This window comes from Manis javanica, chromosome 11 (genome assembly GCF_040802235.1).
Source record: "Manis javanica isolate MJ-LG chromosome 11, MJ_LKY, whole genome shotgun sequence".
In the NCBI taxonomy this organism is placed as follows: Eukaryota; Metazoa; Chordata; class Mammalia; order Pholidota; family Manidae; genus Manis; species Manis javanica.
The window spans coordinates 10,885,420-10,898,319 of NC_133166.1; the positions used below are offsets into that span (position 1 = coordinate 10,885,420).

The following is a 12,900-nucleotide window of genomic DNA, read 5'->3' on the forward strand; positions in this document are numbered from 1 at the left end:
CTTCAGAGGCATAATTTGTGTGTCCTCAAAAGGTGAGGTTTTATTCTCTCAATTATGGTTTCTTTTGCAGCTCCAGTTGGGCAAATCCAGCTCCCACTATGATTGATATGTCCCGGGAACACACAAGGAAGTTGGCTGTGTCTCCAGCTAAGGTAAATTGAGCTCAGACTTTAAAAATCTCACTTTTGGTGAGAATATCATCTTTCCCATTTTATCAAAGCACCAAGAAATAAAGAGGATTTTGCAGTACCTTTTCTGGTAGCAGCATAGATAATTTTACTATTTAATATAAGAAGTTGCTCTTGTGGTGGGAAAGTTGATGAATACCATGTTAACTGCATTGCTCAAGATCCGAGTTTCTTGCCCTAGAGAATAAGAAGTATGAAGCTATTCGGGGCTGCTGCTTTGAAGCATGTGGAATGTGGCTTGTTAGTTACATGTCAGTCCTCGTGCTTATTCACAGCTTCCTGAATCTCTGTTAGAGGTCGGCTTGTGGGAGGGAACTGCCAAGGTATGAAACTGTAGGCAGCAAACCTTGATATTCAGTCTTATATTAGTGAAAACATTCAGTTTACTGATACCCTTCCTGTCATTAGAATTAATGATCATAATTGTGACTATGAAGCATTTCAAAAACCTTAATAAGTGTCTTTTAAATCTTTATAGGCGAGGTCAGCTGCAATTATATTTAGTACAGCTCTAATCTAGCACAGTGAGAGTCAGACGGTAAAAAGAGCACTGGTGCGGCTCTGCCCTGATTAGCATCTCAGGTTTACCCTGACCTTGACCTCCTCTTTGGTAATCCGGGCCCAAGTTTTCTCACCTCTGTAAAATGTGAGATTTAGATTTGAATGCCTGGTTCTAATCTAATTTTGTAGGACTCTGGAACTGAGTATATTTCATACAGTTTTACTTTTTGGTGTGGCATATGTGGTAATTCTATGCTAACCGCATTAACCAGGACAATCACTTTTCAAACATGCCAGATAGAGTTTACTGGATAAAACTGTCAAATATTGGAGATTTTAAGCATTTGCTAACACTGAGTTGCTGTGATGACATTTAAAATGAATTTAATAAACAATATTTTTCCCCAGCAAAGGAAGAACCCATTTAATAGTTCCCAGTTGCCAGATGATCACTTATCTCAGCACACCAAAAATGAGCAATGGTTTCCAAAAAATGGAAGGACTGGTTTCTTTCAGACTTCAAAGGAGGGTAAATATTATTTTTATGGGCTAGATATTTTTATCTGTCTTATCTATGGACTAAGGGAAATTCTCAGAGTTCTTTTACCTAAAATAACTTTCAAGAGAAAGTGAAAAGTCTTGAGGGTGCTCTCAATCTACTGTGCCCATTGGTCTCCTGCCTGAGGGAAGGAAGCAGAGATTTTAGAAACTGGAAGTTCACGCATTCCAGTCTTGGAGCTGACACTTGTTGTATGACCTCTGTGCCTTGGGTTCCCAGGCAATGAACTGGGAAATGTTTTTGGCCAGACACATGCAGTCACTCATTTAAGAGCATTTATTGGATGTCTGCCACGTGCAGACACCATTCTCGGCTTAAAATTAAAAGACTTTGTCTCGAGACAAAAAGGCCACTTCACAGTGTTATGAGCCCCTAGTCTGTTAATCTTGTTCATTTTAACTTTTTGACAAAATCATATTTATTTTGGGTATTGAAATTTTCTTTTTAAAAAATTGAGTTCTTTTTCCTGGTTTCCGTATGTGAATTTTTAAAGTGACTTCTCTGTTTTTCATTAGCCTCCTTCAGGAAGTTTTTTAAATTCTTTTTTTAAAAAACTTTGTTATTGAGTATAAAACATCACAAAGTTTGCATGTAAAGCACAGTGATCTTTTTTTTAAATTAAGGTATCATTGATATACAATCTTATGAAGATTTCACATGAACAACATTGGTAAAGCACAGTAATCTTAAATGTACTGTTCAATGAAGTTCATGCATGAGTTTTTAAAAGCTTTTTAATTAGGTCTGCACTTATGCTACATACTTCATTGCCCCTAGTATTTTAATATTTTTGCTGAACGTAGATAGTGTTTATGATAGGTGTTGTAAATTATAGAGTTACTCTCCATTCAGTATTATCACCTAATGTGTTTTAATTTTCAGGTGCATTGTCACAATCAAAAGAAAAGTTGTCTGTCCTGGATATTTCAAGTCAAAAGTCAGAGGAACCAAAGCAGATTTTTCCAAGCCCTGAGAATGGATCCCAGATCAAAGCTCCCATCCCCAAAGCCAGGAAAATGATCTACAAAGCACATGATTCAAAGCAAGATGGCCACCAGCCTTTTCCTAGGCAAAGCGCAGACTCCCTGCACCCCAGAGGGGCTCCCCGAGGAATCCTGAAGCGCAACTCCAGTTCCAGCAGCACAGACTCAGAAACTGTTCGTTTTCCTCAGAACTTTGAACCCAAAAGCAAAATTGTGTCACCTGGCCTAACCATCCATGAGAGAATTTCTGAGAAGGAGCATTCTTTAGAAGACGACTCCTCTTCAAACTCCCTGGAACCCTTAAAGCATGTGAGATTCTCTGCAGTGCAGGATGAACCCCAGCAGAGTCCTGGGCTAATCCATGGCCATGAAGTAGGAGAGTTCAGTGTTTTAGAATCTGATAGGTTGAAAAATGGAACAGAAGATGGAGGAGACATAGACGAGTTTTGGGGTGACCCTAAACCTTCCCAAAACAGAAAGCCTTTGTCTTCACGTCAATCAGCTTTAAGCCCAAGGGCATCCCAAAGTGAAGCACATCAGCCAACCTCTTCTGATTCTTCTCCAATTAATGGGTACCATTCTCCCTCAGAAGTTTTAACTACAAGACCACCGTCCATTGAGAATTTGCTCACCATCAGTGAATACAAAGCTAAATCATCAGAATTATCAAGGCTTGAATCAGAATTGTCCAAAAGCCCTGCTGGTAAGAGAGCTGTCACTACCAGGCTATAAAAACCAACCAACCCAGTGGGCTTTGAATGGCCAGGCCAGCCAGCCCTGTAGAAGCCCTACTTTGCTTCCTAGGTGTTCCAGCTACAATTCAGGCAGATGCCACTGGGGAATGTTTATACCTCTTAAGGGATGCAGAGGTTTTCCTCAAACACCAGTAACTAAAAGAACCAGGCCCTTTATGCTTTACCTTAAAAATTTAACTTCCTCGATTACTTAACTAAACCAGTTACAATCTTTTGAGTTAAGTCAAGGTGTATATACAGAACAGGAATTAAATATATGCTAACATCTTTGTACAGAATAAATATGTTATTATTCATCTAATGCATATTTATCAATTACCACCACAGCAAACCAGTTTCTCTTTAAATCTCAGGAGAACTCTCACTTTCTTAGCTTTGAAGGATGGGAAACTGCACTTTGAGTTCTCACTATGAAATAGCCTCAGACTTTGGCCTGCCCAGGGCCTCTAGCCATTTTTTCTTAGACTTTAAAAACACTGAAGGAACTTTCTCCTTCAGCTTGTGTGAGCTGAGAGGCAACGAGAGTATGGCTTTTTCCCCCACAACCTAGCTAACTAGTCCTCTCTTGAAGATCTTAAGTCTCAGGGATGCCATGAACTGAGTCCCTATACCTATATGATGACTTCATAATTCTTAAGTTTTAAATCACAGAAACAATGGGAAAATCATGCTGCACGCTCTCTCCCATCTTCACTAAATCTTCATCCATCCCTGTGACAATTTCTTTATAATCAGGAAAAATTAAAGTATCAACACAGCAGTCACATTTCTAACTCATTTGTTCTTCTCTGCCCTTATTAGTCAGTATTGTTAACCTTGAGTCACTTTTGCTCAGCTTAGTTTCATATGTGTTCAGATCAATCCACGTCTTAGAGGGCAAGTGCTTTCCTCCCCTCAGCCCAGAGGTTTTAAATCATTTGAATACAACTTAATTTTTTAAAAAATATTAAAAATTAGCAGGTCCCTCTTCAAGAAAAACAGGAACATATTAAAGGAAATTACTAAAGTTTGAGAAACATTAGCAAATACTTAGATTATACTTATATATTTACTCAAAAGATGAAAAACATTTCTTTGGTACTATCTTCCTTTATTATAAAATCCATAGGAAAAAACCTGGTAAACCTATCCTGTTTTTCAAACTGTACCTGCTTTCCCACTGACACTGATTTTGTATTAATGACTTATTTATCCTTTCTGATTTTTAAGTCCCAATTGACCATGAAATTTGGGAGGAAGGTGTCATCAGCTATGCCCATTTTGATTGACAGGCCTTCTGGCCTCAGAACTTATAAACAAAGTTTTGCTTACTCATTAATGTTCTGCTATTTTTTCCTGATTACCACAAAAATATACGTAAGTAAATAATAAAAATAAAAGAAAATCAGGAACAAAAAATGGTATACTCTAAGTGTGTGAATTATAAAGGTTTGACTTTAGCTCTGAGCTTTAAGACTGTCAAGATTATACTCATTATTGCACTGGAAAAAAAAACCAAAAGAATTCCTCAAAACATTATCTGACATCAAATTTTTAAGATAACTTGTAAACAATCTTTTCTTTCATTTAAAAAACTTTTTTCTTTCATTGTAAAATGAAAGGAAGAAATGCACACAAAATAAAGCAAATATTAGCTGTGATGTCATCACTCAGCATTAACTATTGTTAACATTTAATTACAGAGCCTTTCAATAATTTCCAGGCATGAATAGAATTTTAAATTATGTTTATATTGTCCAGACTTCTTTTTTCACTAACAATAAATTACAGGGTTTTTTTTTTTATCATTAAATAGTCTTAGTTAAGCAAACTAACACAGAATCCTTAAAGGTTTCTCAAAGGAACTTCACAATTATTGACATATATTTAATAGCACAATGTGTAGGTAAGGAAGGAAACCAGTATCCACTATGTGCCAATTATTGTTGTTTTCACATGTAGCCAGGATTAGTGATTAAAAAATAAAGAATTGTATTAACTAATATTGTCCTCTAGTGCATTTGAAATGTAGCTGATTTCATAAAAATTCAGCTCACATAATTTTCAGGAATATTCTATTGCATAGCTTAGCATTTATAAAGAAGAGGGAGAAATGCTGAAACACCTGAGTTTTAACTACAGGAGAAGAGTGCCTGAGGTTCCTTATCTAAATGTACCATGTGCCCTGTGATTAAGGCTCAGAAAGGACTCTTCTGCTTTCTTGATAATTTAGAAAGAACTTAAGTATCCTTCTCTATCTCCCCTGGCCACTGGTTAACTAATACCAGGAACAGGTAGAAATCACATTTTCCATCAGTCCTCATTTTAGTTTATTTTGCTCTCAGAAACTACTTCTAACTCGTAAATTGTAGAAGGGAAGTCGGAGATAATGGAAGAGCATCTTGAGATCATGGTCCTCAAACTCCAGTATGCAAAAAGAAAAATCACTGGACCAGCTGTCAGTAAAGAGTCCTGGACCCCATCTCCAGAGATTCTGGTTTAATATATCAGATGCAAGGCCCAGGAATACAAATTTATTCATTGTACCATTCTAATGTTCTGGAAGGAATTTCTTGTTTTATTTTCCTTGAAAATTGTTTTTCTAGCTCCTGAAATCTCCTGTCTGTGTCCCTCAAACTTGGGTACAAGCCCCCTCAAGGGTTTATGAATATGCCAGTGGATGGAGTCATAAAATCAATGTGGTATATCTTCTTGGAGTGTCAGTTTTATCCAGAGATTTGAGAGTAGGAGAAAATTATTATTTAAAATGTAATATGGATCAGAATACAAAGTTTACATGAATTTTCAAGATAAACCAGACACTCCAAAGAATTTCCAGTTTGGTCTACACCCCATACTTCCAGGGGTCTACACTTACCTTCCTTTACTATCATAGAGCATATTTGATAGAATATTTCAATTAAGATGGTTTAAACAGCTAGTGGTGTGGAAAGTATAAATACAAAGTGCCTTTTTAAAAGATAATGTGAGTGACTGAAGAATAATTTTTTAAGCATTCTCTTTTCTTATTTAGCAAAGCATTTCTGTGTTGCAGATGAACTGCCTTGTGTTGAGCCTGAGCCACCTCAGGTGCCAGACTGCAGTTCTAGAGACCATCAGCAAGGTAAGCCCCTTCTTCTCCAGGCCCTAAAAGCTAAGACGTCCTCACGCTCTGGTCCACATACTACTGAGATAAGGAAGACAACTGATGATTCCATATCTAAAGTCCTAGACTGGTTTAATCGAAGTTCTCATTCAGATGACAATGAGTCACTTCTCCAACATCCTCACAGAGTAGAACCCAAAGAAAAAACAGACTCAAAACCACAGATTGCTATTGCCTTGGTGACAGATGATACCAGTCTAAAAGGAGATGATGCAAAGGCTCCGTTATCCACCAAAGTTGAATCGACATCTGTGGGATCTGAATCAGCACTCCAGGTGGAAGGAAATATGCTGCCTTCTGAAAACTGCCAAGATAATAATGTGAATATCAAACCCAAGTCTATTAATTTGTCCCGACAAGGACAAGGCAAAGAATGTCCAGGCACATTGCAAGCATTTGAAATCTGCAGTCCAAATCAAGGAATTAAACCTATGGACTCTAGCCAAACAGACAATACAGAAGGAAATGGGGTACTTCCCCCAGCCAGTAACTATTCCTACAGTGCTCTCAAAGGATCTGATGCAGAAGACCAACTTCTGAGCAACAGTAAGGATGTTGGCAGCTTAGATGAAGATGAGCCCAAGCTTCATGTATATGAAAAAAAAAGAGAAAACTCAAAACTGAATTTTGATTCTTCAATGACTGACAAAGAACCAAGGTTGAAAGACAACATGAAAGCAGAGAGAGTGAGTGAAGGAGGAGATGCTTACATCCCAAAAGCTTTGTTAGAGCCAGAAAATATTGTGTCCCCACCTGGGGCTGCCAATGGCAAACCTCCTTGGAAGAAGACCGAGGCCCAACTACAGCAAGACACCCATGAGCTTCCCAAGTACCAAGTGCAAAGAGAGAAGTACAAAAGGGTGAGTGATAGAATATCCTTTTGGGAAGGTGAGAAAGCTGCTGCTAAGTTAACTCATAAAGAGCCCATACCCTCCTGCAGTCAGAGAAGTCCTTCTGCTGAAGCACATCAGCCTGTAAAGCCTATGGACAGTTTATCTTCAGGACAGAGTAAATATAATCAAGCCACTGCCAAACAAGTGGTCCTACACAAGGATGGCCAAGCAGCCCATCTTTCTAGTTTTTATCCCTCAAATAAACCTAAAGAGACCAGGCCCCAAATATCAGGTCCATCCAAAAATTATCCTTCAGCTGACCAATCAGGCAAAGTGTCTCTGTTCCAGAATAAGAGACATGAGCCTATACAAAGATTGCCAGTGGCAGACAGCTTGCATTCTGGAAGGGACATTGCTTTGCCAGCACTGCGACATCCTTCCAATGTTGGAAATGAAATACATACTCCTTTGGAGAAAGACCATTCCCTAATTGGTGAATTGAATCCCAACTTTAAAGTTATGGCCCTAAAAGAAAGAATGGATGAACCCAATACAGAACAGATCTATAATCACTCTCAATTTGAGAATCTGAGAAAGTTTTGGGACTTAGGAGCCAATCCAAATAGTCAAGATAATGTTGAGAAGAACACTACCATGACAAACCAAAAAAAGTATGTGCCTTTCAGTAGCCAGAAACATAAAGAATTCAGTGGCATGACATCATCAGAGAAAAATGTCCATGAAGTAGAGATGCTAAGCCTCCAAAAAGTTCCAGCAAGGGAGGAAATAGAGAAATTAAACTCAAAGTGTACAGTCGAGGTGTTGCCAGATGAAACCACATTTCCATTGAGACCACCCGGAAAGTCTGCTCATCTGTTGCCAGGAAATGAGCCATCAAAGGAAAATGTGAAAACGAATACAGAATGGATTGTTACTCCAGTGTTCAAGGAAGAAAAGGATTACTCAGACCAAGAGATTCAAGAATCCATGGTGAAAACAAGTGTTTTGCCTAAAGACTACAAAGACACTTTTAATGACAGTTCACAGAAGCTGCTTTCAGAAGCTTCATCACCAGCAATCCAACCTTCTGATGGAAAAGCTCATGGAAAACCAGTGCTTGAACCAGGTGGTTCTGAAAATAGGACAGGGTCTCAAAAGACAGATTTTGCTAATACTGAGGAAGAAGCCAAAGGACATAAAGAGATCATTAATGAGCATGTAGCCAAAACAGTAGCTCCTCCAAAGTTCAAACTGGACACTTTGACTACTAGTCTAGACAAACTCCTGAAGGAAGCCACTGGAACTTTACCCTCTCCCTTGCAAACCAAGTTGGAACCTGTTACCACTAGTAACAACTCTGAACCTGAAGAGAGTAGAGTTTCTGAAAAGGGGATAGAATGGAGTCACAGCGCATCAGTCTACCAGAAAGAAATAAAAGTTCCTTTTCTAAAGGGTGAAGAAACTTTGGAAAATACAGTTCTTCCCCCGAAAGTTCAAAGCGGTGAGTGCCAACTAAACATGGAGAACTTGTTTCAGATGGCTGCAGAAGGTTCTCACCCATTGGATCAAACTTGCCATCTTCACAGAAAGGGTTCTTTTGAGGATGTGGCCACCTCTCCCCAAGATATGCCTTCTTCCAGCATTACTCATCTTGCTCCTCAGGATAAGGCACTACATTCTCAAAGGGAAATCTCAGAGACTGTAGAAAAAGTCATTCTTCCATCCAAACCTGTATTGGAAGATGTAAATGCTGTATTACAGAAGCTACTTAAAGAGGCTTGGTTGAGTTGTCCAGTTGGGAGGGAAATAGTTCCTGGAAAAGTAAAAGCAGAATTTCCTGAAGGAGTACAGGCAGCAGGTAGCCCCCCAAATTCTTTGGGAGTTATCCCGCCATGGGCTACAATGAACATCACAGTTCCAGACAGAAAGGATTTGTATTCCCTCAGGGTACTGCCTAATGAAACTCAGGAAGCTGGGTCTCACTTAGCTGCCCAAATATCTCCATCTGTACAAATGCTTAGCTCATTGGGTCTCGCTGTTGCTCAGTATGGCAAAGAGTTACCTCAGGAAGTGGCAGAAATTGTGAGGGAAACAATTATTCAGCCTAAATCAGGGCATGATGAATTCAGTGCTGGCTTAGACAAACTACTGAAGGAAACTATTGGAACTCCCTCCTCAAAATTTGAAAGTGGTACAGGAACTCTTTCTCCATCAAAGGTAATAGGTAGTACTGAGGTGCCCAGGCGAGCTGCTCCTGGATTCCATCCTGAGGAAATACAAGAAACAGTTAAAAAATCTGAGGCTCCATCAATAATGGAGACTGCTTTTGATACTGGTTTTGAGAAACTCTTTAAAGAGACATCTGAAGCTCCTTACTTTCAGCTCCAGGTGTCAGTGAAGGAAGGAACTCCTGAGAAGGGGCCTCCACAGTCAGGGCAGGCCAGTTTCTTAGGCACAGTGCCCCAGTTTTTCTGGGCAGCCTCAGAGGCCTCTGAAATGAAGCTTAAGAATGTTTTCAAACCTCAAGCTGACCAATGTGATAAAATGTTGGGAGGAGACAAACCTGTGACTGGTTTATCAGTAGATCTCTCTGGTTCTGAAAGTGGGGTTGAGATCCCTGGAACCCCACAACTGTGTGTGGACCATAAAATAGGGACCAGGGGAACTATGAAACCCACAGAGGGCAGGGATAGTGAAAGTGAGGCTGCAGGGGTTCGAGAAGGTTCCTTTCGGGAACCTGGCTTCGAAGAGTTTCCGATAACAATCAGTATGTCCAGATATAGGCAACCCATTCCTTTCCTGATGAACAGAGAAAGCCCTGCAAAAACAAGTGGAGTTGAATTGATCCTGGCACCCCCATGTAAGAGACAAGAGGAAGAAAAAGGTTTCTCTGACTCAGATTTTTCAGATGGAAACATTGGTTCTAATTCGGGAAGCTGGAGAAATACCTCCAGTGAGCATTTTGAAGTTTTTAACCTGTTGGTTAATGAATAGATTTATGGAATGTTTATTTAAAGAATGATACAGTTTTTAAAATCGGGAATAATTTGACACTTCCCAATGATGCTAAATTCTTCTTATCACCTCAGTTCTCCTTAGTCTTTCTTAATAAAAAAACTACATTTCCTTTCATATTCTTTAATCAAATGAATTACATAGAGACATCTTTACCCATAAGGCAGTGTTTCAGAAATGCCATAAATGGGCACAAATTTCCCTTGTAGGAGGAATAGTTTACCGTAGTAGTGGTTTAATGCCAGGAACAAAGTATAAGGCTGGCACTTTCCCTCAGATACCTTGTGCTCTGGTGTCTGTTGCCATTCTTTCCCCCTCGTTTTCAATTATCTGCAGGACCATCCCCTTCTAGAGTGTGACTTTGATCAAATGACTTCACCTGATTCCGCCTAAGGGCATTGCCAGGCCTGCCGCTTTTCGGCTCCAGCCTTGGCGGAGGGGCTGAAGATCTTAATCAACTCCCAGATTCATCTAAGAGGACTTGAGGGTACTGGTTGCAGCCAAGCTATAAAACACAGGGCTTGTCTCAGTTTGCTTTTCTGATTAATATGGGCATTTTAGCAGAGAAGTCCAAAAGCAGATAGGAAAAAGAAGTTACCTGATGAGGGTGAGGAAATGATAAAGGATGCTCGCTGGCTGGGACATTGTAACCGAAGTTGCACAACAGCTAGTGTTGATTGCCTTTCTAGTAGTGAAATAGATTTTGTCATTTTCTAGCTCCCTTCAATCTCAATGGGAATAAATAAGTTTTCCTGAGTGGTTGACTTCTGAGGTTTGGCTTCCTTTACAAGTAGCTGTAGGGCCTCTTCTAGAAAACTGGAAAACCAGAGAATCCACCTTTCATCCTGATTAATCGAGTTGAACTCCCTGTAACAAATGTTGCTGGGAAGGGAAGGAAAGTGAAATACCAGTCTGTGAAACCTAACGTGTGCAAGAGTAAAAGTCAGCATGTTAACTTGTTGAAGTAGTTTCTTACTAAACTACCCCATGAGCTACTTGGGTAAACTGACCCATAGAAGGAAGAGGGCTTGTAAATTTGCATTTTGGAGACCATCACCTAATATGTGTAGCTATGTTTGTAGTGTACCAGAATAAGTGATAGAGCATCAAAAAGTCTATCTAAAAATGAAATAATCAATGCTAAATAACCACCCAGACAGAGCCCAGAGAAGAATATAGGCCAAGTAAGAGGTATAAAATGGTGCAGTTGTAGTTTCATATCCTCTAAACTAAATTATTATTTGTAAACAAATAGGTGGGGGTAGGGTGAAAGTAGGGAGGAACCTGACTACAAGGGCACCATAATTCTGATCAGCAACCTCACGTGTCTGATTTGTGGCTGAGCTCTTAAGCAACCAAAACTTCGGTATGCTCCTTTAAAAAAAGAAGGGTTCCACGGTCAAATACTTTTGGAAATGCTGGGAGATTATGTACATTCTTAGCATATTAAAGTCTGTGAGAAGGTCTTCAGTAAGAATTCTTTTAAATTTGAACCCAGAGCATCCCAAATCTAATCATCTTTGAATCCATTGGCTATAGCAGGCTTATTAACATTGGGCAGAGTGAGATGCATTTCAGGAAAGTATTGTCTAGAGAAGTAATTTCCAAATTCATCACTCATGGATTTAGTAAACATTTTTGAAGTGCCCATTGCCAGCCACTGTTCTGAGTGGTACTGAGAATATAGCAGTGAGGAATGCCAGTACTTAGACCAGGGCTTATCCATGATGGTGTTTTCACGGTCAAAATGGAAATAATGGAAGACTGTCTAGAGAGAATTTTTTTTTATAATGTTGTATTCAAGTTAAAGAACTCTTATTTTGAAGTTATGCCCGTTTTCTTCTTTTATTCTTTTACTCCTAAAATGCCTTTCCTTTTATAAAATACAGGCATTAGTAGATGACAGAGTCATCCCCTGCTCCCCTGCCACTACCTTTAAAATGCCTCAGTAAATTACAAAGTTGATTACCTTGTGTCATTTCCCACCATTTCGTTGGAAATTTTACTGGCTCACGAAACCCCAAAAGCCTACATCCGTTAATCTGGAGAAGTACCCATCTGTGTACCCGATTATACACAGATGTTAAACATCTGAATCCTGCCTTCTAAGATTTTCAGCTAATTTTTTTAATGCTCCTAAAACTGTTTTGTGGCTGTCTTCAAAAGCTAGAAGTGAAGTGGAAAGATTCAGAGCCTGGCACAGAACAAATCATGTGCCTAAAATAGAGGTGTAGAATTAAGAGATCCCATTTCTATTAATGTGGTAATCTTGTTTCCATATGATTTATACTTGCAAATATTTCTTGACCAGGAAAATTATTTTTTTTAAGACATTTTATTTTCTTCTGTGAAGTGCTTCATAGAGTAAATAAAAGTATAGAGGCATATGGCTTGATAGCTCCTTTCAGCCTACCACTTCAGTGTCCATGGGTTATTAAGAGTTTCGTTGCTTTTTCCTTTGTGTTGTGCAGTGTTCATCATTTTTGTCTTGTAACAGGTTCAGAAGAAGAACCCAGTCCTGTTTTGAAAGCTTTGGAAAGGAGTGCTGCTAGGAAAATGCCTTCCAAAAGTCTAGAAGACATTTCGTCAGATTCATCAAGTGAGAATAAAGTTTGCCCCACTGTTCGTGCACCCATCTAAGCTTAAAAATGCTTATGTGCTCTTCTGTGGCGTCACTGCATGCTCTTGTGCACTGAAATCCTAAAGGTGGGGTGGTTAACATGAGAATAACCTCTCCAAAGTGAGCTGAGGAGGCTCACATTAAGTGGCTAAACTTTGTTTCTAAAATAATGCATGAGGTTTGGTTCCTAGGACTCTAGGTTTCCTCAAATTGAAGAATCTCATCTGAGTGTTTATTCAAGTACAGGGAGTTTTGAAAGATTGTGGTGGCTAGTGGTTCTGGTAGTAAGAGCTAACATTTA

The 12,900-nt window shown here is 39.2% G+C and overlaps 1 protein-coding gene across 15 annotated transcripts in view; it reads left to right on the plus strand.

Moving 5' to 3' along the window:
* Positions 1 to 12,900, plus strand: part of SYTL2 (synaptotagmin like 2) — a 98,142-nt gene that overhangs the window by 63,592 nt on the left and 21,650 nt on the right. For 7 of the 15 annotated variants that reach the window (XM_073215937.1, XM_073215936.1, XM_037010537.2 and 4 more), the window contains exons 6-10: positions 71 to 152; positions 1,098 to 1,218; positions 2,131 to 2,934; positions 6,021 to 9,917; positions 12,477 to 12,578. In XM_073215937.1, coding sequence (XP_073072038.1) covers positions 71 to 152; positions 1,098 to 1,218; positions 2,131 to 2,934; positions 6,021 to 9,917; positions 12,477 to 12,578 — 5,006 coding nt within the window. The remainder of the gene's footprint in view (positions 1 to 70; positions 153 to 1,097; positions 1,219 to 2,130; positions 2,935 to 6,020; positions 9,918 to 12,476; positions 12,579 to 12,900) is intronic. The other 8 variants (XM_037010545.2, XM_037010548.2, XM_037010546.2 and 5 more) reach the window with 2 other exon arrangements.